The sequence below is a fragment of the Tachyglossus aculeatus genome, chromosome 2 (assembly GCF_015852505.1).
Source record: "Tachyglossus aculeatus isolate mTacAcu1 chromosome 2, mTacAcu1.pri, whole genome shotgun sequence".
NCBI classification, from domain to species: domain Eukaryota; kingdom Metazoa; phylum Chordata; class Mammalia; order Monotremata; family Tachyglossidae; genus Tachyglossus; species Tachyglossus aculeatus.
In genome coordinates this window covers 68,662,576-68,689,740 of record NC_052067.1, presented here as the reverse complement: position 1 = coordinate 68,689,740, position 27,165 = coordinate 68,662,576, and the positions used below count along the sequence as shown (strand labels likewise).

The following is a 27,165-nucleotide window of genomic DNA, read 5'->3' as shown; positions in this document are numbered from 1 at the left end:
AACTGATTTGGGGGCACACCCTAGCCCGACACTGATTTAATTTTTTTGAGTGCCCCCAAAGAAAATAACTCTAAGCACTTACCCGGTTTATACATTAATGACAATTTTTGCCTTTCAATTTAGCTTCACCTGAAACTCTGAGGTCCTATTTTTGCTTCTTTTGCCCAGGCCCTCCACAAATAAAGAGCCCAAATAGAACTGCTCCAATAACTGATTTGGGGGGACCCCCTAGCCTGACACTGATTTAATTTTTTTGAGTGCCCACAAAGAAAATAACTAAGCACTTACCCGGTTTATCCATTAATGACATTTTTGCCTTTCAATTTAGCTTCACCTGAAACTCGGAGGTCCTATTTTTGCTTCTTTTGCCCAGGCCCTTCACAAATAAAGAGCCCAAATAGAACTGCTCCAATAACTGACTTTGGGGGACACTGATTTAATTTTTTTGAGTGCCCCCAAAGAAAATAACTCTCAGCACTAGCCCGGTTTATACGTTGATGATACTGGCCACCTTGCTTAAACAGATGGCACGACTCCTGTTGCACCGAGAAAATCTGTATTATTCAATTCTTCATTTTTGTCACAAAAAGAGAGGCCTGCATAGATAGGAAAGAAAACTCAAAGTCCAGGGAAAACAGAGAATGATTTGGCTTTTCTTTTCTAACGGTAAACTATGCATAAAATTAGAAGTTAAATGAATTCATAATTCACATAGTTCAGTTAAGCAGCAGCAAGGTCCAGTGAATAGAGCTCGGGCCTGGGAAGCAGAAGGACCTGGGTTCTAATCCTGATTCTGCCACTTGCCCGCTGTGTGACCTTGGGTGAGTCACTTCACTTCTCTGGGCCTCAGTCACCTCATCTGTAAAATGGGGATGAAGACCGCGAGTCCCATGTGGGACGTGGACTGATTAGCTCCTGCCTATCCCAGCACTTAGTACAGTGCCTCGCACACAGTAAATGGTTAACAAATTCCATAAAAAGTTACACGATATCAAGTTTTACTTTACAAAATTTAATTCGACTTCTATTTCAGTCTAGTTACAATTTATACAAAAAAATACCAATTAGATGACAATATCTCATCTACAGCCGTGTGATATTTTCGCCATTCTTTAGAAATGCTCAAAAAAACCCCCAACACCCCCCAAAATGGAATCGCTTTCTAGATTTCAGACTGAAAACAAATTCAGACCAAAGTTTTACAATTTGGTTGTGGTATTTCAGCACAAAAATCTTGTCAGCTTCCCGAGGCAAATTTCAAAAGTGTTAAGCGAAAAGTAAAGGTTAAAAAAAATAATTTCTACCAAATTTATTTTGGTCCAGTGTTTGGCTTTAAAAAGTACTATTAAGGTAACCAGGTCAACGGTATTTCCGTCATTGGAAATTTTTAAACGAACTGCTTTTGCACCCTTGAGCACCTTAAAGTTACATATGCGATTTTCACCAAAAAATGTCCTTTTCCATTTGGAGGGTTGGGCGGGGAGGGGGGAGGAGGGAAATACACACACACAATACACAATCAATCAATCGTATTTGATTGATCATCGTACACAGGAATTGCCAGGAAGCAATCCCAAAGATGGAAGGCAGTTGAGGCAAAAAATGGCAAAAAACGGCTACGGCCATTACGCGCTTACGACTGTGTCAGCATGTCCAAGAATATCCAGGCACCTCTAAACATCACGGTTACATATTTCGTATTTCTGGAATTCAGAAGACCACTCCTGATATTTTCAAGAGTTTTAAGGCAAATCAAACTTTGGACCCCCAGGTGAACCTTTGACATTCGTGATATTTTCACCCGAACAGTTGCCTACTAACGTAAATGGCCTCTGCGTCGGTTCCACAGACAAGGCAAGGCCCTAGAACATCCAAGCTATTTACAGAGAGAGTCTTGTTTGGAAGCAAGCTGATGATCTCCATTCGGTCTTTGGCAGGATCGGTGCTCAGCCACGAGCTCGCAATAGACGGATTGATGTTAGGATGGTTCACGGTGCCGTGTAACAAAAACGAGCTACTTCTTCCACCTAAAAAGAAAACCCCACGTACACGAGGCGAAAGAAAGAAAAAGAAATGACGTTTTGGAACTTTTTCCCACTGGTAAGTACAAATCAGTTTATTAAAGGATATGTTTTACCTAAGAATTAGTTACCGTGTCTATTTACTGTATTATCCCAAGCCCTTATTAAAACGTTAACCTCTCCATAATGGACAGAGGACATTCCCGGGGCCCGGCTGTGACACCTGCCTGACGCGTGATCTTCCGCAAGTCAACTTGAGTTGTCCGTGCCTCAGTTTCCTCATCTGTAAACTGAGGGTCTACTCCAGCACCTAGTACAGTACGGAGCAAGCGTTTAACAAATAACCGCAACTATTATTATTACTATTCTCAGTAGTATTGGTAGTTATCAAAATAAATCAACTCGGGGTTTTGGTATGAAGCCAAGGGATGCCAATCCTGGAACACAAATGCTCATTCCTTAGGACGAGCTTGTACAGTGGTATTAAGGAATTCATTTGGGGGATGAAGACTGTGAGCCCCCCGTGGGACAACCTGATCCCCTTGTAACTTCCCCAGCGCTTAGAACAGTGCTTGGCACACTGTAAGCGCTTAATAAACGCTATCTTCATTATTACTATTATTTATCTAATAATAGCAATTATCTAATTACCAATAGTTAATGGGAAAGCATAAGAGATTAAATCCACAAGCCAGAAGCCTCACTTTAGTCCAAAAATTATTCAGTTCCTCCGATCGAACCTGAATTTTGACAGCCGCTCACCAGGAGGAGGATTTTTTGGTTGTGTTGTTTTTTTTTTAATGGTATTTGTCAAGCACTTACTATGTGCCAGGTACTGTACTAAACCTTCGGTAGATACAAGTTAATCGGGTTGGACACAGACCCTGTCCCATATGGGGCTCACTGTTTTAATCCCCATTTGACAGATAAGGTAACTTAATCACAGAAAAGCGAAGCGACACGCCCAAGGTCACCCGGCCGACAAGTGGCGGAGCCGGAATTAGAACCCGGGTCCTTCGGATTCCCAGGCCCGTGGTCTATCCACTAGACAGCCTGATTTTGGTTGTGGCTACATTCCCACCCAAACAACACTTTAAATCTTTCGCAAAACCACGGGCGGGGAATGGGTCTACCGTTGTACTGTACTCTCCCGTGCGCTTAGTACAGTGCTTTGCACACAGGAAGCTCTCAATAAACACAACCGACTGACTGTGAGTGGTGCCTTATACGTCCAGAGGCAGGGATTGACATTTTCCTGATGGTTGTACTCTGCCCGAAGCTCAACATTATCAATACTTGAGAGCCCATCAGATGCAGAACACTGTCATTTCTGCCGAAACACAGTAGTTGTGTTGTTGAAGAACTTCACGCTACAGGAAAATCAACGGAAATGGACTGGGGTGGATGGTCCAAGATACCACCCTGACTGATGCTTTTGGATATAAATTCCCATTCTATTGTCCCATCTCTTCCCGTACCTAATCTACTCGCGCTACCTTGGAGACCACGATACAGCAGACCAGTCTTGCTATTCTTTGGGGTTATTTCGGAATCAGGTCCTAAAAACACGTCCTGTAGCACAATTATCTGGTTACCATCTCTACCAACACGGGGTGGGAGGATAAGATAACGCGCTGTCTCCTCCCTGCCATTCTCATCTCCAGCCCAGCCCATTTCCCGTCTACTTCTCCCATTTTAGTGCTTTTATTTCAGACCAAAGCTCTTTAACCATGAAGAAGCTGAAGCCTACTGCTTTGGGCAAATGCAGAAAGAGCAGCTAAGCGGTTTCCGATCCGGTAACACGTGGTAGTGGCAGCCAACAAATAGGAGCCAAGCGCTCTCTCCTTCTGCTCACGGAAAAATCTGAAACTTTTAAGCCTTGCTCCTTAGCTTTATACTACCAGCTTCACCCCTGGAGGAAGAACAGCTGTAAAAAGAATACTACACGACCTCCATATTTTGGAGAAAATTCAGCCACTTTCTGTCAGGGTAGAAGGAGGATAGTCAATCTTCCAGAAAGGTCTTTTTCCAAAAAGATGATAAATATAGTACACTTGTGCTAAAAGGACATTTTACCTTGGTGAAAGAGCGATGGTTTTTCAGATAGATCGGAAGAGGCATCCCAGTGCCAAAGGGATCCATCTTCAGAACAAGTGAACAGATGATCCGGGTTGGATGGGTGAAAGTGAACCTCCCACACTGCAAAAATCAGAAGAATCACGTTTACTCCTGTGCGGAACAGTTCAACAGGTGACATACAATTCCCCGACTCTCTTTAATTATTGTGACTATGCAATGCTCAATCTGGCGCATGAAAATCAAACTGAACACCCTGAACAACTCTTCTGGAGTGCACGGCCTCACATGCGTACGTAATTAATATGCTTTTTTCCTTCTGCCTCTGATGTTTAAACTTCTTCATTCAATCACATTTACTGAGCACTTACTGTGTGGAGAGCGCTGTACTAAGCGCCTGACACAGTAAACAGACACATTCCTCGCCCGCGACAAGCTTACAGTCTAGAGGGGGAGGCAGACATGAATATAAATAAATAAATTAAAGATATTTATGTAAGTGCTGTGGGGCTGGGATGTGTTAAACTTAACGTACCCAATCTTGACGCAATGAAAGAACTGTTTCTTCTTACCACTGCATTCCACATTCCCTTCCTCTTTCCTCACCTCTTTCTCCATCCCACTTCTTGGTCATCATCATCATCAATCGTATTTATTGAGCGCTTACTATGTGCAGAGCACTGTACTAAGCGCTTGGGAAGTACAAACTGGCAACAATTTAGTCCCCTCTGTTTCGCGGTCACAACTGTCCTTTGCCACAAACTTTTACTTCCCCACAACCGCTCCCTTTTTAGAGCAAAGTAAAATCGACTGAACACCGAATTCCAGAAAATTACAAAGTTTTGGACCCCTCAATAGTGAGGCTTTAACGTTATTCTAAAATTAGAATAACTGGAGAGCACTTTTGTCACATTGTTGTTTGTCGATGGTATTTGTTAAGCGCTTACTATGTGCAAAGCACTGTCCTAAGCGCTGGGGGGGCTTACAAGGTGACCAGGTTGTCCCACGGGGGGCTCACAGTTTAAATCCCCATTTTCCAGATGAGGTACCTGAGGCCCAGAGAGTTAATAATAATTAATTAATAATGATTTTATTAAGCGCTTACTATGTGCAAAGCACTTTTCTAAGTGCTGGGGGGCTTACAAGGTGACCAGGCTGTCCCACGGGGGGCTCACAGTTTTAACCCCCATTTTCCAGATGAGGTACCTGAGGCCCAGAGAAGTGAAGTGACTTGCCCAAAGTCACACAGCTGACAAGTGGCGGAGCCGGGACTTGAACCCATGACCTCTGACTCCAAAGCCCGGGCTCCTTCCACTGAAATTCACCCCATATGCAAGGGATAAATGCGTTGGTCCCGATGCTTTATTACTTACTTATTTATTTATTACTCTATTTATTTATTTATTTATTTATTTATTTATTTTACTTGTACATTTCTATCCTATTTATTTTATTTTGTTGGTATGTTTGGTTCTGTTCTCTGTCTCCCCCTTTTAGACTGTGAGCCCACTGCTGGGTAGGGACTGTCTCTATATGTGTTGCCAATTTGTACTTCCCAAGCGCTTAGTACAGTGCTCTGCACATAGTAAGCGCTCAATAAATACGATTGATTGACTGATTGATTTTAATGGACCACTGCTGGCCTGCTCGGCTAGAAAGATTTAAACGTTTCAGTCGATCATTCCTTACTGTGGGCCTACAAATGCTCTATTGAAAACTCCAATTAAAAAATAAACAAAAAAGAGTGGGTGGGTTTTTTTTACGTGAAATGCCCCAAGGGAATCTAGGGGAAAGATCACCCTTTTAAATTCATTTTCAAAAAACCAAGAGCAATTTTAAAGCACACTGCTTGTGGGCCGGTTTCTATCGACATGCCAAACGCCGCCGGCACTCTTAGGAGACACCAGAAGCGGGAATGAAGCTTTGATGTTGAAGAAGGCAACCCCGGAGACGACCAGGAGCGGGAATGAAGTTTTGATGTCGGAGAAGGCAAGCCCGGAGACGACGGATCTCGTTCGCCTCTCTGAAAATCCTTACTTTCCGCCTCGTGAGCCTTCAGAAGAGACACCGGCATGCTCCCTTGCCTAACGTCCCAAATGCTCAGCATTCCGTCTTGGCCGCCGGTAGCCACCACGTGCTGCTGGTTGGGATGTCGGTCCACGCAGTGGAGCGGCACTCTGTCACCGGTCCTGTCGGGGAGGCCAAAACAAAGACGAGAACTGCATTCCCATTTCCCTCGCTCCTTTTTTTGGGATATTAACAGAAGCCGCCAAGCCAAACCACCACGACCTCAGTCGGCTCTCAACTCCAGCGTCTTAAGGAACCTGTCGGGCTCCGTGAATCGTATCAAAACGGCACTCTTCGAAGTACATCTTTGAAGGTGTACTTAGATCATCATCATGATGTACTTAAATGATCACAGTACGCGTGATCATCGCCGTATCCTCCGCCCACAGAATCTCTGGAAGCGGAGAGGTGCGGCGTCGACACTTTAAAAGCCACAGTGCCAGGATGGAAGAAGGAAATTAATGAGGAAGAATCCTCTTGGAAAGGAGACAAATGGACAAAATCTGATTAATTCTTGGCAATTGTAAATTCGTTCTTCTTAAAATTTCAGTCCATTTATTGTAATAGGACGCGCTTTTTCCTTTATTGCGTTTCTGCGTCAAAATGAATGTTCTCTCCAAGAAACTCGGAAATCTTTGCACGCACTGGCTCTTACCAGATTCCTGTGGCGGGATGCAAGGGAAACCAAATGGAGGGTTTGCGGTAACAAAGAATGAGGAAGACACAACAGCTAATAAGCCTTGGAGTGGCTCATATCCCAAACCTGACTGTGCCACTTCACTGCCCTGATGTTTCCTCTTTCCTTCTAGACTGTGAGCCCGCTGTTGGGTCGGGACCGTCTCTATATGTTGCCAACTTGGACTTCCCAAGCGCTTAGTCCAGTGCTCTGCACAGAGTAAGCGCTCAATAAATACGATTGAATGAACGAATGAATCTTAAACGGCTCCTAAAATTGCTTAGATTTCATTTAATCTCTGAAAATCACCTAAAATACAATTTTTCAATTAAACAAAAAGATAGCGCGCCATACTTTGTGGAAGTCAGGAATGACAGGATCGTGCTTGACAACTAACGGAGAATCTTTCCATGTTGCAAAGAAACACTTCCGTGGCGTTCTACGCTTGGTATCTGCTACTCTCGTTAAGAGGGCTCCTGCTCTTGAGCAAGTTTTTATTTTCAACCAATTCTGCACGTTTTGGACTTGGATGCCTTTTTTTTTTTTTTAAGGGAAGAAGAGAAAAAGTAGCTGATGATCCTGCAATCTTGGAACTGCCTTTCGAATATGTTTTGTTTTGTTGTCCGTCTCCCCCTTCTAGACTGTGAGCCCGCTGTTGGGTAGGGACCGTCTCTATATGTTGCTGACTTGTACTTCCCAAGTGCTTAGAGTACAGTGCTCTGCACACAGTAAGCGCTCAATAAATACGACTGAATGAATGAATGAATCTGCCATCCATGTCCAATCTAACATTAAATTAAATTAACTTAAACATAAAACATCTAACATTTCTAGACTGTGAGCCCACTGTTGGGTAGGGACTGTCTCTATATGTTGCCAACTTGGACTTCCCAAGTGCTTAGTACAGGGCTCTGCATACAGTAAGCACTCAATAAATACGATTGATTGATTGATTGATTACATCCTGCTGATCCTTCCTCAGGAATATTTCGGTCCAGCCAATTTCTCTCTATTCTAAGGCCACAGTCCTACTTTCAACCCTGTGAGCCCACTATTGGGTAGGGACTGTCTCTATATGTTGCCAACTTGTACTTCCCAAGCGCTTAGTACATCATCATCATCATCATCAATCGTATTTATTGAGCGCTTACTGTGTGCAGAGCACTGTACTAAGCGCTTGGGAAGTACAAGTTGGCAACATATAGAGACGGTCCCTACCCAACAGTGGGCTCACAGTCTAAAAGGGGGAGACAGAGAACAAAACCAAACACACTGACAAAATAAAATAAATAGAATAGATATGTACAAGATGATGATGATGGCATTTGTTAAGTGCTTACTACGTGCAAGGCACTGTTCTAAGCGCTGGAGGGGATACAAGATGATCAGGCTGTCCCACGGGGGGCTCACAGTCCATCCCCATTTTACAGATGAGGGAACGGAGGCTCAGAGAAGTGAAGTGACTTGCCCCGGGTCACCGTGTAAGCCTCGCCCCAAGTTGCTTCCAGTCACTGCCAGAAAAGTTTCCTCCCTGCCCACTCCTCCGCTGTTGTGCCTTGCCCTGTTCTGAGCGATTTCCGTCCCATTCCTGATGGCTACCTCAGTCTCCCTCTCGCCTCTCTATACACAGCATCCGTTATATATATTTATATACGGACACGCGATATATTGTCACCCCCTCTAGACTGTGAGCCCGCTGGTGGGTGGGGACCGCCTCTATATGTTGCCAACTTGGACTTCCCAAGGGCTTAGTCCATCATCATCATCATCAATCGTATTTATTGAGCTCTGCACACAGCAAGCGCTCAATAAATACGATTGAATGAATGAATGAACACACACAAACACACGACAAGGTGCTCGCCTCCAGTCCTGCTTCTAAGAACTCAAACTTCCGCAGGGCTGGAGCGGGGGCCAGCAAGGGTCACCAAGGAGACAGGGCCCAGGGTTCATCCTCATAGCCCGGGGAATGGAGGGGAAGGGCTGGGAGAGGAGGAGTTGAAGGGATTTTGGCGGCTCTGCCAGGAGAATGGAGCTCCTGGGAGACTGTTGGTGAGGGGAGAGGGAGCGTGCGGGAGTCAGAGGGGCTGTTAATAGGAACAGAAGCCAGACAGAGAGCGGTGCGGCTGCCTCCGGGACACAAAGTCTGGTAGCCGGGGCCCAGGATTCGTGGGCCACGGTGAGGTCCGGGGCGGCGTCAAACGCCTCACCGGCTTGCCAAAGAAAAATAATGGGAAGGACGAGATCGGCAGGAATAACGGACGGAAGGAACAAGGAGAGACGCTGACATTAATATTTTCAGCTACCTGTAGGGCTGGGGATTCTGGAATCTTACAAAGCACATCTGAGCCCGCGTATCCTTTATGATGACTCGCCGTACACCCGCATTTTCAAATAATACGATCCTGGAGTACGCAGGCGTGTACATTTGAGAAGCGGCGCGGCTCAGTGGAAAGAGCCTGGGCTTTGGAGTTAGTTAGAGGTCGTGGGTTCAAATCCCGGCTCCGCCAATTGTCAGCTGGGTGACTTTGGGCAAGACACTTAACGTCTCTGGGCCTCAGTTCCCTCACCTGTAAAATGGGGATTAAGACTGCGAGCCCCCCCACGGGGCTTCCTGATCACCTTGTAACCTCCCCAGCACTTAGAACAGTGCTTTGCACGTAGTAGGTACTTAATAAATGCCATTATTATTTGCATATCGAGGCATTTATTCGGCTCTTTCTTCCTAACGTATCTGTACTACTTCTGGTTCCGTTTTTAATCTTCCTTTCGCTTTCCTGTTTGTCAGTTCGTTTTATCCGTCTGTGTGCTCCACCTATTAGACTGCAAACTCCCTCAGGGCAGGGAATATGTGCGGTGCTTCGGTTGTACCCAAGCTGCCCTTAGTTCTGTGCTTTGTACTCGGGTGGCGCTCCAATAATAATAATAATAATAATAATAATAATAATAATAATAATAATAATAACAACAACAATAATAATAATAGCATTTGTTAAGTGCTTACTATGTGCCAAACACTGTACTAAGTGCAGGGGTATATACGAGATAGTCAGGTCCCACATGGGACTCACTCAAGCAGGAGAAGCAGTGTGGCTCAGTGGAAAAGAACAAGGACTTTGGAGTCAGAGGTCATGGGTTCAAATCCCGGCTCCGCCACCTGTCAGCTGTGTGACTGCGGGCAAGTCACTTCACTTCTCTGGGCCTCAGTTCCCTCATCTGGAAAATGGGGATGAAGACCGTGAGCCCCCGCCGTGGGACAACCCGATCACCTTGTAACCTCCCCAGCGCTTAGAACAGTGCTTTGCATTCATTCAATCCTATTTATTGAGCACTTACCGTGTGCAGAGCACTGTACTAAGCGCTTGGGAAAGTACAAGTTGGCAACATACAGAGACGGCCCCTACCCAACAGTGGGCTCACAGTCTAGAAGACGCAGTAAGCGCTGAATAAATGCCACCATTCTTAGGAGGGAGAACAGGCTCACTCTGCAGACACAGCGAAGGGAAATGATCGGTCCAAGGTCACTACAGCAGGTACGTGGCGGAGCCGGGATTCAAACCCACATCCTCTGACTCTCTAGCCTGTGCTCTTTCCACTACGTCTGGAACCCCTTTCTTGTCGGTCTTCTTGGCTTCAGCCTTTCACAACCCCAGCGCAGACGGGCCCATCCTGTCTACTCCAGTCAAGCCAAGCCGCCGCATACGCCATTCCCACATGTGGGAATGTCCGCTCCTGCCTGGACCACCCTCTCTTCCCTAAATCTTCCTCAATCACCCCCTCTTTCCTACCTCGGCTACTCGATTGACTCCAGCGAGCCAAGCCCCCGAAGCAGAATCAGTACCAACACAATTTTCTGCGAATGGCCTGTGCGGATCACTGTACTAGGTGCTCAGGGAATAGACCCCAGCAGTAAAAGACGCAATTACTGCCCTCGAGGAGCTTTTCAATCTAATCAATCAATCAATCGTAGTTATTGAGCGCTTATTGTGTGCAGAGCACTGTACTAAGCGCTTGGGAAGTCCAAGTTGGCAACATATAGAGACGGTCCCTACCCAACAGTGGGCTCACAGTCTAAAAGGGGGAGAAATGGAAGAGACAGACTTTTCACTCCTATTTTTTACGTTTCTGGCATGTGTGACATACGCTATACACACTGTAACAGCATCTGAAAATAAGACAGTGGAGAATCTAATCAATCAATCATATTGAGCGCTTATTGTGTGCAGAGCACTGTACTAAGTGCTTGGGAAGTCCAAGTTGGCAACATATAGAGACGGTCCCTACCCAACAGTGGGCTCACAGTCTAAAAGGGGGAGAAATGGAAGAGACAGACTTTTCACTCCTATTTTTTACGTTTCTGGCATGTGTGACATACGCTATGCACACTGTAACAGCATCTGAAAATAAGACAGTGGAGAATTTTACAGCCCTAACTAAAGCATTCTTCATCACAGATGCTTCAAGAAAAAAGGATAATAATAATAATAATAACTGCAGTATGTTAAGCGCTTACTATGCGCCAGGCACTGTACTAAGCGCTGGGATAGGTATAAGATAGTTGGGTTGGACACAGTCCCTGAGTCTTAACCCTCATTTTACAAATGATACTCAACTTCTGCCTGGGGGGGTTCTGAAAATAAGACAGTGGAGAATTTTACAGCCCTAACTAAAGCATTCTTCATCACAGGTGCTTCAAGAAAAAAGGATGATAATAATAATAATAATAATAACTGCAGTATTTAAGCGCTTACTACGTGCCAGGCACTGTACTAAGCGCTGGGATAGGTATAAGATAGTTGGGTTGGACACAGTCCCTGCAGTCTTAACCCTCATTTTACAGTTGATACTCAACTTCTGCCTGGGGGCTTCGGGTAAACGTATGGAGACGTCCACCACCATCACGGTAGGGAATTCTCAATTACATTCCCAAAAAACCTGAAGGAGCCAATTCCAAGTGACCCACCCACACTACAATACAGAGGACTCTGCCCAAAGGAAATACTGAAAAGAAATACTGCTCTCGCGCCATGTCAGAGCTATTCTTTAACCCGAGTTTTAGGCGATCCAAACTTTCCGATCTCCGGATCACACTCACAGGGACAGTATTTGAGAGGGCTCGTTTTCCTGTTGCCTGAAATCCCATATTTTTAACTGCCCAATGGAATTCACCGTCAGGATCTCGGGCGTGCGAAGGAAGGTCACTGCGTGAAGGGTGCTGCTATCTGCGTTGTCTGTAATGAGAAAACGAGCGTGTGAGTTAAGATTTTTAATTAAAAAAAACCCTATCAACGGTATTTATTGAGAACTTACTAAGTTAAGATTTTTAATTAAAAAAAAATCGATCAGTGGTATTTATTGAGCACTTACTAAGCGCTAGGCACTATACTCGGCACTCGGGAGGGCACACTACGACAGATTGGGTAGATTCGTGGCCTTGCCCGCAAGTAGCAAGAAGCGGCATGGCTCAGCGGGAAGAGCCCGGGCTTTGGAGTCAGAGGTCACGGGTTCGAATCCCGGCTCCGCCACGTGTCTGCTGTGTGACCTTGGGCAAGTCACTTCACTTCTCTGAGCCTCAGTGACCTCATCTGTAAAATGGGGATGAAGACTGTGAGCCCCACGTGGGACAACCTGATCACCTTGTATCCCCCCCAGCGCTCAGAACAGTGCTTTGCACATAGTAAGCGCTCAATAAATACGATTGAATGAATGAATGAATGAAAGTAGCTTACAGTCTAGAAGGGGAGACAGACATTCAAATACATTTTAGACTGTGAGCCCACTGTTGGGTAGGGACTATCTCTATATGTTGCCAATTTGTACTTCCCAAGCGCTTAGTACGGTGCTCTGCACATAGTAAGCGCTCAATAAATACGATTGATGATGATGATGATGATGATTATGGGGGTGTACATAAAAAAATACTGCGGAGCTGAGACTGGGGTGAATATCAAGCGTTTATTGGGTACAAATCCAAGGGCAAAGGCGATGCAGAAGAGAGAGCAGGTAGAGGAAATGAGGACTTATTCAGGGAAGTCTCCTTAAAGGAAATATGATTTTAATAAGGCTTTGAAGGCGAGGAGAGTGACGGTCTGTGGGATATGAAGGGGGGAGAGAGTTTCAATCAATCGTATTTATTGATTTATTGATCGTGTTTCAGACCAGAAAGAGGGTGTGGGCCAGGGGTTGGAGGCACAACAGACTAGATCGAGTTAAGCGTCCATTCCCTCTCCTACTTGGCATATTCAAAACGGATATCATTCATTCATTCAATTGTATTTATTGAGCGCCTACTGCGTGCAGAGCACTGTACGAAGCGCTTGGGAAGTACCAGTTGGCCACTTTTCTAGACTGTGAAATGGCTAAAGACGCTACTGAAAGGACACGACAGGTTAAAGCGACTCCTTCTCTCACCGATCGTTCGAACGGGATCTCTGTGGTCTACCCTAAAGAGATTTATCCTTCCATCTTCTCCGACAGTGACGATCTCTGGGTTGTTGCAGGCGACGCTCGTGCACGGTGCGCTCCTGCGAGGGCTGGCCAGACCGCCATGGTGGTGGGCTCCTTCCCACTTCTGATTCACTGACAGAGTCTGCGAGAAAGAAGTGCGAGAAGGTTAAAAAATAAATCCGTCCGTGAATCCGAGTGCTGTTAAGCGGCCTGGAGAAGGGAAAATAAAGGCGACGTGAGCGGTGCCAGTGACACTGACGGGGACTGTCTCTATCTGCAGCTGAATTGTACCGTCTAAGCGCTTAGTACGGTGCTCTGCACACAATAAGCGCTCAACAAGTACGACTGAATGAATGAATGAATGTTCCAGGCCACCTCTCCATGACTCCATATTCCAGGCCCCCTCCTCCTTCCCATAATAATAATAATAATAATAATAATGGCATTTATTAAGCGCTTACTATGTGCAAAGCAGCTTACTATGTGCAAAGCAATAATAACAGTGATGGCATTTATTAAGCGCTTACTATGTGCAAAGCAGCTTACTATGTGCAAAACAATAATAACAATGACAGCATTTATTAAGCGCTTACTATGTGCAAAGCAGCTTACTATGTGCAAAGCAATAATAACAATGATGGCATTTATTAAGCGCTTACTACTTGCAAAGCAGCTTACTATGTGCAAAGCAATAATAACAATGATGGCATTTATTAAGCGCTTACTACGTGCAAAGCAGCTTACTATGTGCAAAGTAATAATAACAATGACGGCATTTATTAAGCGCTTACTATGTGCAAAGCAATAATAACAATGACGGCATTTATTAAGCGCTTACTATGTGCAAAGCAGCTTACTATGTGCAAAGCAATAATAACAATGACGGCATTTATTAAGCGCTTACTATGTGCAAAGCAGCTTACTATGTGCAAAGCAATAATAACAATGACGGCATTTATTAAGCGCTTACTATGTGCAAAGCAATAATAACAATGATGGCATTTATTAAGCGCTTACTACGTGCAAAGCAGCTTACTATGTGCAAAGCAATAATAACAATGACGGCATTTATTAAGCGCCTACTATGTGCAAAGCAGCTTACTATGTGCAAAGCAATAATAACAATGATGGCATTTATTAAGCGCTTACTATGTGCAAAGCAGCTTACTATGTGCAAAGCAATAATAACAATGATGGCATTTATTAGGCGCTTACTATGTGCAAAGCAATAATAACAATGATGGCATTTATTAAGCGCTTACTATGTGCAAAGCACTGCTCTAAGTGCTGGGGAGGTTACAAGGTGACCAGGTTGCCCCATGTGGGGGGGCTCGCAGTTTTAATCCCCATTTTACAGATGAGGGAACTGAGGCCCAGAGAAGTGAAGTGACTTGCCCAAAGTCACACAGCTGACAATCGGCAGAGCCGGGATTTGAACCCGTGACCTCTGACTCCAAAGCCCGGGCTTTCCCACCGAGCCAAGCTGCTTCCCATGTTCCACACCCTCCGGATCCTGTGTTTCAAGCCACCCCTGACACCCGGATCCATGTCAAGCGCTTAGTACAGTGCTCTGTACACAGTAAGCGCTCAATAAATACGACTGAATGAATGCGGCCCCCAGCAACCCCATCCCTTGCCCAGAAGCGCCCAGTACTAGTCGGCTGAGGGAGCCCCTCGGGATCACTTCACTTCTCCATGTCATATTGACCTTTTTCCTCTCCTTCTCCCCCTCCCCACAGCACTTGTATATATTTTAACAGATTTATTACTCTATTTTTTTTGCTTGTACCTATTTACCATTTATTTTGTTAATGATGTGCATCTAGCTCTAATTCTATTTATTCTGCCCATTTTGCCACCTGTCTCCATGTTTTGTTTTGTTGTGCGTCTCCCCCGTGTAGGTTGTGAGCCCGTTGTTGGGTAGGGACCGTCTCTATCTGTTGCCGATTTGTAGTTCCCAAGCGCTTAGTACAGTGCCCTGCACACTGACAGGGATACAGGATCAGCAGGTCGTCCCACGTGGGGTTCAGCCTTCATCCTCATTTTACGGATAAGGTAACTGAAGCTATATTTATTTTATCAATGATGTGTATGTAGCTATAATTCTATTTATTCCGACGGTATTGACGCCCATCTACTTGTTTTGTTTCGTTGTCTGTCTCCCCCTTCTAGGCTGTGAGCCCGTTGTTGGGTGGGGACCGTCTCTATCTGTTGCCGACTTGGACTTCCCAAGCGCTTAGTACACCGTCAGCGCTCAATAAATACGACTGAATGAATGAATGTCACGGGCCGTGCAGGAAGAGGTTACTAGAGGAACTCCCTTTCCCCTCACCAGCCTACTTTCATGGCTCTCCTCTCCCCCATATACTGCCATGCCTCTGTAGACTGTGAGCTCGCTGTGGGCAGGGAATGCTTTTACGTTAGATTATCCTCTCTCAAGGACTTGGTAGAGTGGTCTGCACACAGTAAGTGCTGAATAAATAAATAATGGCTCTCCCCTCACCAGCCTACTTTCATGGCTCTCCTCTCACCCATATACTTCCATGCCTCTGTAGACTGTGAGCTCGTTGTGGGCAGGGAATGCTTTTACTCTATATTATCCTCTCTCAAGGACTTCGTAGAGTGGTCTGCACACAGTAAGTGCTCAATAAATAGAATTAATAAATAGTGGCTCTCCCCTCACCAGCCTACTTTCATGGCTCTCCTCTCACCCATATACTTCCATGCCTCTGTAGACTGTGAGCTTGCTGTGGGCAGGGAATGCTTTTACATTAGATTATCCTCTCTCAAGGACTTAGTACAGTGGTCTGCACACAGTAAGTGCTCAATAAATAGAATTAATAAATAGTGGCTCTCCCCTCACCAGCCTACTTTCATGGCTCTCCTCTCACCCATATACTTCCATGCCTCTGTAGACTGTGAGCTTGCTGTGGGCAGGGAATGCTTTTACATTAGATTATCCTCTCTCAAGGACTTAGTACAGTGGTCTGCACACAGTAAGTGCTCAATAAATAGAATAAATAAATAATGGCTCTCCCCTCACCAGCCTACTTTCATGGCTCTCCTCTCACCCATATACTTCCATGCCTCTGTAGACTGGGAGCTCGTTGTGGGCAGGGAATGCTTTTACATTATATTATCCTCTCTCAAGGACTTAGTACAGTGGTCTGCACACAGTAAGTGCTCAATAAATAGAATAAATAAATAATGGCTCTCCCCTCACCAGCCTACTTTCATGGCTCTCCTCTCACCCATATACTGCCATGCCTCTGTAGACTGTGAGCTCGTTGTGGGCAGGGAATGCTTTTACGTTATATCATACTCTCTCAAGGACTTAGTAGAGTGGTCTGCACACAGTAAGTGCTCAATAAATAGAATAAATAAATAATGGCTCTCGCCTCACCAGCCTACTTTCATGGCTCTCCCCTCACCCATATACTGCCATGCCTCTGTAGACTGTGAGCTCGTTGTGGGCAGGGAACGCTTTTACATTATATAATACTCTCTCAAGGACTTAGCACAGTGGTCTGCACACAGTAAGTGCTCAATAAATAGAATAAATAAATAATGGCTCTCCCCTCACCAGCCTCCTTTCATGGCTCTCCTCTCACCCATTTACTGCATTTTCCATGTTGATAGAAACATTCCCTGCCCTCAGTGAGCAAATTCAGAAACAAAGAAACCACAGCTTGAGCTCTTCAATTAAAAAAAAAAAATCAGTCCCAAGAAATTCAAATCTAGGGACTGTTGGTAGAAATAAGCCCTCTGATCTCTGATGCTTTAATGCTCCTTAGAAAATAAGCGTTCTCGTTTTCTTCCAGAAGAGAGAGGACCTGCCTGGGCACAGGGCCCCATTACGAGAGACAAACAGATGGATAATGAATGCTAGGACTGGGTAAGAACCAAAATTTAATTTGTGTTTGGCCAGAAATGAACCGAATTGCTTAAACTGACAGTTCTGAAATCATTCCTCTTGCTGAATTTACAAATCTTTCCCTAAAAGTCACAGTAAATACACATTTTGCCCCCCCAAAATATGCTTACCTGGTTATTTGGATGGTGACGGAAAATTGTTACACATCCCGTTGACGAAGCAGTTACCATTCTTTCCTGATCCAAAAACTAAATGGAAAAATCGTATTTGTTACTCATCCAAAATACTGAAAACGGAGAAACAATTTAACCGGATCCTAAGGGGAAGGACACAGGGGCTCTAAACCCAGTTCATCCATTTGCTGACTTTGAACCTGAGTAAGTCACTTCACTTCTCCTTGCCTGTTTCCTCATCTGTGAAATGGGAATAAGATACCAGTTTGCCCTCCGCGTTAGACTGTGAGCCCCCACAGGGACGTGGACTGTGTCTGAAGTGATTGTCTTGTACATGGAGTACAGCAAGTGCTCGACAGGTACCACAATTATTATTACAAAAACCTGTATTGTAATTTCAAACATTTAAAGCCTATGCGTATAAATGTGAAATAAGCAGCGTGGCCCGGTGGAAAGAGTAGAGCACTGGGAGGCCTGTGATATGGATTCTAATTCTGGCTCTACTACTTGTCTGTTGTGTGACCTTGAGCACGTTATTTAACTTCTCTATGCCTGAAGTGATTGTCTTGTACATGGAGTACAGCAAGTGCTCGACGGGTACCACAATTATTATTACAAAAAGCCTGTATTGTAATTTCAAACACTTAAAGCCTATGCGTACAAATGTGAAATAAGCGGCGTGGCCCGGTGGAAAGAGTAGAGCACTGGGAGGCCTGTGATCTGGATTCTAATTCTGGCTCGACTACTTGTCTGTTGTGTGACCTCGAGCAAGTTATTTAAGTTCTCTATGCCTCATATTTCTCATCTGTAAAATGGGGATTAAATACTTGTAACGATTAAACAGAGGTCTCTCACCCCTTTACCCCGAGAGGGGCAGGGTCTGAGCCTGTCCTGATGGTATCGGGGCGACCCCAGTGTCCTGTACACTGCTTAAAAATCTATTATTATAACTATTACTTCCTCCAACTAATTACCTTCCCCAATCTAAATTAGGAGCAGTAGTCAACTGCGGTTTTGATCAACCTACTGAAACTTTACATAAGTCATTTTTTAAATTATTTTGGATATATACAGCCGTCTCACCTGCAAATCCATGACATCTCCGTGATGACTGATGTCGCATAACAACTGATGGTCTCCCTCATAGCTGTCGGGGCCCGAGTTGCCCAAGTCTCCAATGGCCCACAGAGACACTTTGTTCTCCTGTAAGGTGGAAGCATTTTCTTATCAAAGAGCTAATACCTCCTCTTCGTGTTTAAAATTCTTGAGCAAATACCCTGCTTCCTTACAAGTTCCCCGCCTCAAATAGTTTCCGTTTCCAAGCTCAGTTGCAGTCCGGGGCACATGCGATCCCTCCGGGTCTGGAACTTCCTCCTTCATGTCCAAAATCCCAACCTCAGAACCCTCCTAAAACCTACATCTCCTTCAAAAGGCCTTCCCTGACGAAGCTCTCGCTGTCGACTAAATACGATTGATTGATTCATTCATTCAATCGATCGTATTTATTGAGCGCTTACTGTGTGCAGAGCACTGGACTGAGCGCTTGGGAAGTCCAAGTTGGCAACATCTAGAGACGGTCCCTACCCAACAGAGGGCTCAGAGTCTAAAAGGGGGAGACGGAGAACAAAACCACACATACTAACAAAATAAAATAAATAGAATAGATAATGTACAAATAAAATAAATAAATAGATAAATAAATAGAGTAATAAATATGTACAAACACAGCAAATAGAATAGAATAAATAGAAATAAAATAGACTAGATACGTACAAGTAAAATAAATAGAGTAATAAATATGTACAAACACAGTAAATAGAATAGAATAAATAGAAATAAAATAAATAGAATAGATATGTACAAGTAAAATAAATAAATAAATAGAGTAATAAATACGTACAAACATATAGGCATATATACAGCGCTCAATCAATAGGATGGAATTGGCCGGGAAACCTCTCCCCCTCGTCCCCCTCTCCATCCCCCCCATCTCACCTCCTTCCCTTCCCCACAGCACCTGTATATAAGTATATATGTTTGTACAGATTTATTACTCTATTTATTTACTTATTTTACTTGTACCTATCTATTCTATTTATTTTCTTTTGTTAGTATGTTTGGTTTTGTTCTCTGTCTTCCCCTTTTAGACCGTGAGCCCGCTGTTGGGTAGGGACTGTCTCTATATGTTGCCAATTTGTATTTCCCAAGCGCTTAGTACAGTGCTCTGCACACAGTAAGCGCTCAATAAATACGATTGATGAGGATGATGACTTAAGTGCCTGCTCTGTTGCTAGCTTGCTAAGTGACTTTGGGCAAGTCACTCAACCACTCTGTATCTCCATTTCCTCACTTGTAAAACGAAAATTAATTTATTCATGCGTTCATTCAATCGTATTTATTGAGCGCTGACTGTGTGCAGAGCACTGGACTGAGCGCTTGGGAAGTCCAAGCTGGCAACATCTAGAGACGGTCCCTACCCAACAGAGGGCTCACAGTCTTAAAGGGGGAGACGGAGAACAAAACCAAACATACTAACAAAATAAAATGAATAGACTAGATATGTACAAGTAAAATAAATAAATAAATACAGTAATAAATATGTACAAACACAGTAAATAGACTAGAATAGAATAAATAGAAATAAAATAGAATAGATACGTACAGGCAAAACAAATGAATAAATAAATAGAGTAATAAATATGTACAAACAGTAAATAGAATAGAATAAATAGAAATAAAATAAATAGAATAGATACGTACAAGTAAAATAAATAAATAAATAGAGTAGTAAATATGTACAAACACAGTAAATAGAATAGAATAAATAGAAATAAAATAAATAGAATAGATACGTACAAGTAAAATAGAGTAATAAATATGTACAAACACAGTAAATAGGATAGAATAAATAGAAATAAAATAAATAGAATAGATGCGTACAAGTAAAATAAATAGAGTAGTAAATATGTAGAAACACAGTAAATAGAATAGAATAAATAGAAATAAAATAAATAGAATAGATATGTACAAGTAAAATAGAGTAATAAATATGTACAAACACAGTAAATAGGATAGAATAAATAGAAATAAAATAAATAGAATAGATATGTACAAGTAAAATCAATAAATAGAGTCATAAATATGTACAAACATATAGACATATATACAGTGCTCAATCAATAGGATGGAATTGGCCGGGGAACCTCTCCCCCTCGTCCCCCTCTCCATCCCCCCCCCCATCTTACCTCCTTCCCTTCCCCACAGCACCTGTATCTATGTTTGTACATATCTATTACTCTATTTATTTATTTATCTTACTTGTACCTATCTATTCTGTTTATTTTATTTTGTTAGTATGTTTGGTTTTGTTCTCTGTCTTCCCCTTTTAGACTGTGAGCCCACTGTTGGGTAGGGACTGTCTCTATGTGTTGCCAATTTGTACTTCCCAAGCGCTTAGTCCGGTGCTCTGCACATGGTAAGCGCTCAATAAATACGATTGAATGAATGAATGAATGAATCCCCCACCTCCCCTCCTTCCCCTCCCCACAGCCCCTGTATATATGGTGTGTACAGATTTATTACTCTATTTATTTAACTTGTACATATCTATTCTATTTACTTTATTTTGTTAGTATGTTTGGTTTTGTTCTCCGTCTCCCCCTTTTAGACTGCTAGCCCACTGCTGGGTAGGGACTGTCTCTAGATGTTGCCAACTTGGACTTCCCAAGCGCTTAGTACAGTGCTCTGCACATAGTAAGCGCTCAATAAAGACGATTGAATGAATGAATGAATATTCTATTCATTTTATTTTGTTAGTATGTTTGGTTTTGTTGTCCGTCTCCCCCTTTTAGACTGCGAGCCCACTGCTGGGTAGGGACTGTCTCTAGATGCTGCCAACTTGGACTTCCCAAGCGCTTAGTCCAGTGCTCTGCACATGGTAAGCGCTCAATAAATACGATTGAATGAATGAATGAATCCCACAGCCCCTGTACATATGGTGTGTACAGATTTATTGCTCTTATTTATTCTACTTGTACATCTTTACTATTCTATTTTGTTAGTATGTTTGGTTTTGTTCTGTGTCTCCCCCTTTTAGATTGGGAGTCCACTGTTGGGTGGGGACCGTCTCTATCTGTTGCCAACTTGGACTTCCCAAGCGCTTAGCCCAGTGCTCTGCACACAGTCAGCGCTCAATAAATACGATTGAATGAATGAATGAATATTCTATTCATTTTATTTTGTTGGTATGTTTGGTTCTGTTCTCTGTGTCCCCCTTGTAGACTGTGAGCCCGCTGTTGGGTGGGGACCGTCTCTATCTGTTGCCAACTTGGACTTCCCAAGCGCTTAGTCCAGTGCTCTGCACATGGTAAGCGCTCAATAAATACGATAGAATGAATGAATGAATATTCTTATTCATTTTATTTTGTTGGTATGTTTGGTTTCGTTCTCCGTCTCCCCCTTTTAGACTGCGAGCCCACTGTTGGGTAGGGACCGTCTCTATGTGTTGCCAACTTGGACTTCCCAAGCGCTCAGTACAGTGCTCTGCACATAGTAAGCGCTCAATAAATACGATTGATGATGATGATTTTATTTTGTTAATATGGTTGTACATATCTAATCTATTTATGGTTATTTTGTTAGTATGGTTTTGTTCTCCGTCTCCCCCTTTTAGACTGCGAGCCCACTGTTGGGTAGGGACTGTCTCTATATGTACTTCCCAAGCGCTTAGTACAGTGCTCTGCACACAGTAAGCGCTCAATAAATACGATTGATGATGACGATTTTATTTTGTTAATATGGTTGTACATATCTAATCTATTTATGGTTATTTTGTTAGTATGGTTTTGTTCTCCGTCTCCCCCTTTTAGACTGCGAGCCCACTGTTGGGTAGGGACCGTCTCTATGTGTTGCCAACTTGGACTTCACAAGCGCTCAGTACAGCGCTCTGCACATAGTAAGCGCTCAATAAATCCGATTGATGATGATGATGAGGAAGAATCGGACCGAAGGGCCGCCGCAGGCCGTACCTCGTTGTCCCAGGAGCCTGTGGCGAAGGCGTCGGCGGGCTGCAGGCTCCCGCCGGACACGGGCCGCCATCGGGCCTTGCTGATTTTCTGAGACACGAACTTGGCATAAAGCGGCTCCATGCCCGCTCCGGCCCGGACCGCGCAGGCGCACACCCGACACTTCCGGTCCCCCCGGGACGCTTCCGCTACGTCACTTCCGGCTCCGGCCTCCTGATTGGCCGGGAAACCGCGGCGCCACGGAAGCCGGGAGAGGCAGATTTCTCCGGCTTCGCGGACCCTCTTGGGGGGCGTTTGAGCCGAGTCATTCCTTCCTTCCTTCCATCGTATTGATTCATTCATTCAATCGTATTCATTCATTCATCTTATCGTATTTATTCATTCAATCGTATTCGTTCATTATCGTATTCATTCTGTATATATGTATATATGTTTGTACATATTTTTTTTACTCTGTTTATCTTACTTGTACATATCTATTCTATTTATTTTATTTTGTTGGTATGTTTGGTTTTGTTCTCTGTCTCCCCCTTTTAGACTGGGAGCCCACTGTTGGGTAGGGACTGTCTCTAGATGTTGCCAATTTGGACTTCCCAAGCGCTTAGTACAGTGCTCTGCACATAGTAAGCGCTCAATAAATACGATTGATGATGATGATTACTCTTATTTACCCTACTTGTACATATTTACTATTCTATTTTATTTTGTTAATATGTTTGGTTTTGTTCTCTGTCTCCCCCTTTTAGACTGCGAGCCCACTGCTGGGTAGGGACTGTCTCTAGATGTTGCCAATTTGGACTTCCCAAGCGCTTAGTCCAGTGCTCTGCACATAGTAAGCGCTCAATAAATACGATTGATGATGATGATTACTCTTATTTACCCTACTTGTACATATTTACTATTCTATTTTATTTTGTTAATATGTTTGGTTTTGTTCTCTGTCTCCCCCTTTTAGACTGGGAGCCCACTGTTGGGTAGGGACTGTCTCTAGATGTTGCCAATTTGGACTTCCCAAGCGCTTAGTCCAGTGCTCTGCACATAGTAAGCGCTCAATAAACACGATTGATGAGGATGATGATTCATTCAATCGTATTTATTTATTCACATAGTAAACGCTCAATAAATACGAGTGACAATAAATACGATTGATGATTCATTCATTCAATCGTATTCATTCATTATTCAATCGAATTCATTCATTCAATCGTATTTATTTATTCACATAGTAAGCGCTCAATAAATACGATTGACGATAAATACGATTGATGATTCATTCATTCAATCGTCTTCATTCATTCAATCGTATTCATTTATTATTCAATCGTATTCATTCATTCAATCGTATTTATTTATTCACATAGTAAGCGCTCAATAAATACGATTGACGATAAATACGATTGATGATTCATTCATCCAATCGTATTCATTCATTCGTATTCATTCATTCAATCCTATTTATTCATTCATTGGTATTTTTTCATTCATTCATTCAATTGTATTCATTCAATCATCATCATCATCATCAATCGTATTTATTGAGCGCTTATTGTGTGCAGAGCACTGTACTAAGCGCTTGGGAAGTACAAGTTGGCAACATATAGAGACAGTCCCTACCCAACAGTGGGCTCAATCGTATTTATTCATTCATTCGTATTCAGTCATTCATTCATTCAATCGTATTCATTCATTCAATCGTAATTATTTATTCATTCATTCGTATTCATTTTCAATCGTATTCATTCAATCGTATTTATTCATTCATTCATTCAATCATATTCATTCAATCGTATTTATTCATTCATTCGTATTCATTCATTCATTCATTCAATCGTATTCATTCAGTTGTATTTATTCATTCATTCGTATTTATTCATTCATTCGATCGTATTCATTCAATCGTATTTATTCATTCATTCGTATTTATTCATTCAGTCATTCAATCGTATTTATTCATTCGTATTTATTCTATCATTCAATTGTATCCATTCAATCGTATTTATTCATTCATTCGTATTCATTCATTCAATCGTATTCATTCAATTGTATTTATTCATCCATTCATTCAATCATATTTACTGAGCACTTACTGTGTGCTGAACACTGTACTAAGCGCTTGGGAAGTCCAAGTTGGCAACATGTAGAGATGGTCCTCCTCCTCCTCATTCATTCAATCATATTTAATCGATCAATCGGTATTTATTGAGCGCTTACTGTGTGCAGAGCACTGTACTAAGCGCTTGGGAAGTCCAAGTTGGCAACATCTAGAGACGGTCCCTACCCAACGGCGGGCTCACAGTCTAGAACGGGGAGACAGAGAACAAAACCAAACATACTAACAAAATAAAATAAATAGATTAGATATGTACAAGTAAGATAAATAAATAAATGAGGACAAATAAATAAAAATGATGATAAATTAAAAATGATGATAAATAAATAAATGGAGCAATAAATATGTACAAACATATATATATGTACAAACATATATACATATATATGTATATACATATATATGTATATACATATATAACTAAGCACTTTTGAGAGAGTGAGTACAAGGCCAAAAGAGCTACGTTGGATCTGGGCACTGTAGTGAGACTCCTGTTTCGTGTTCCATCCGCCCTCATCCTAATCCTTTTTCACCACTGCATCATCATCATCATCAATCGTATTTATTGAGCGCTTACTTTGTGCAGAGCGCTGTACTAAGCGCTTGGGAAGTACAAATTGGCAACATATAGAGACAGTCCCTACCCAACTGTGGGCTCACAGTCTAAAAGGGGGAGACAAAACCAAACATACTAACAAAATAAAATAAATAGAATAGATATGTGCAAGTAAAATAAATAAATAAATAGAGTAATAAATATGTACAAACATATATACATATATACAGGTGCTGTGGGGAAGGGAAGGAGGTAAGATGAGGGGGATGGAGAGGGGGAGAGGAAGGAAGGGGCTCAGTCTGGGAAGGCCTCCTGGAGGGTAACAGAACACATTCAACATATTTATTTCATTGACGTGTATATATCTATAATTCTATTTTGATGCTATTGATGCCGGTCTACTTGTTGTGTTGTCTGTCTCCCCCTTCTAGACTGTGAGCCCATTTTTTGGGTAGGAATTGTCTCCATCTGTTGCCGAATTGTAATTCCAAGCGCTTAGTACAGTGCTCTGCACACAGTAAACGCTCAATCAATACGACTGAGGGAGTGAGTGTCTACTTGTTGTGTTGTCCGTCTCCCCCTTCTAGACTATGAGCCCATTGTTGGGTAGGAATTGTCTCTGTATGTTACTGAATTGTACTTTCCGAGCGCATAGTACAGTGCTCTGCACACAGTAAGCGCTCAATAAATGCGACTGAGTGAATGAATGCTCTCCGAGGCGGTTAGCACAGTGCTGCGCGCGCAGTAATCGCTCGATCAATGCAACTGAATGACTAGATGCTCTCCGAAGCGGTTAGCACAGTGCTGCGCGCGCAGTCGGCGCTCGGTCAATATGACTGAATGAATGAATGGTCTCCAAAGCGGTTAGCACCGTGCTGCGCGCGCAGCAATCGTTCGATCAACAGAGAAGCAGCGTGGCTCAGCCGAAAGAGCCCGGGCTTTGGAGTCGGAGGTCATGGGTTCAAATCCCTCCTCCGCCAATTGTCAGCTGGGCGACTTTGAGCAAGTCACTTCACTTCTCTGGGCCTCAGTTCCCTCATCTGTAAAATGGGGATTAAGATTGTGAGCCCCACGTGGAACAACCTGATCACCTTGTAACCTCCCCAGCGCTTAGAACAGTGCTTTGCACATCGTAAGAGCTTAACCAATACCATTATTATTATTATTATTACGACTGAACGAGTGCTCTCTCAAGCGGTTAGCACAGTGCTGCGCGCGCAGTCAGCGCTCGATCAATATGACTGACTGACTGACTGAATGAATGAATGAATGTTCTCCGAAGGGGTTAGCACAGTGCTGTGCACGCAGCCAGCGCTGATCAATATGACTGAATGAATGAATGGTCTCCGAAGCGGTTAGCACAGTGCTGCGCGCGCAGTCAGCGCTCGATCAATATATGTCTATATGTTTGTACATATTTATTACTCTATTTATTTATTTATCTTACTTGTACATATCTATTCTATTTATTTTATTTTGTTAGTATGTTTGGTTTTGTTCTCTGTCTCCCCCTTCTAGACTGTGAGCCCACTGTTGGGTAGGGACCGTCTCTATATGGTGCCAACTTGGACTTCCCAAGCGCTTAGTACAGTGCTCTGCACACAGTAAGCGCTCAATAAATACGATTGATTGATTGATTGACTGAATGAATGCTCTCCCAAGCGCTTAGTACAGTGCTGCGCGCGCAGTCAGCGCTCGATCAATACGACTGACTGAATGACTGAATGAATGAATGTTCTCCGAAGCGGTTAGCACAGTGCTGCGCGCGCAGTCAGCGCTCGATCAGTATGACCGACTGAATGAATGAATGAATGTTCTCCGAAGGGGTTAGCACATTGCTGCGCGCGCAGTCAGCGCTCGATCAATATGACTGTATGAATGAATGAATGAATGATGTTCTCCGAAGGGGTTAGCGCAGTGCTGCGCGCGCAGTCAGCGCTCGATCAATATGACTGCCTGACAATGAATGAATGAATGAATGTTCTCCGAAGCGGTTAGCGCAGTGCTGCGCGCGCAGTCAGCGCTCGATCAATATGACCGACTGACTGAATGAATGAATGAATGAACGTTCTCTGAAGCGGTTAGCACAGTGCTGCGCGCGCAGTCAGCTCTCGATCAATATGACCGACTGACTGACTGAA

At 43.3% G+C, this 27,165-nt stretch overlaps 1 protein-coding gene across 1 annotated transcript; it reads right to left on the bottom strand.

Moving 5' to 3' along the window:
• Positions 1–1,728: 1,728 nt before the first annotated feature.
• On the bottom strand, positions 1,729–22,486 carry NUP43 (nucleoporin 43). The gene is made up of 8 exons (XM_038742149.1): positions 22,362–22,486; positions 18,418–18,537; positions 17,332–17,409; positions 13,252–13,429; positions 11,936–12,071; positions 6,135–6,286; positions 4,098–4,220; positions 1,729–2,027 (listed from the first exon to the last, which is right to left on the bottom strand). The coding sequence occupies exons 1-8, from the start codon at positions 22,479–22,481 to the stop codon at positions 1,798–1,800; spliced, it is 1,137 nt and encodes a 378-aa protein (XP_038598077.1). The 5' UTR covers positions 22,482–22,486; the 3' UTR covers positions 1,729–1,797.
• Positions 22,487–27,165: the final 4,679 nt, after the last annotated feature.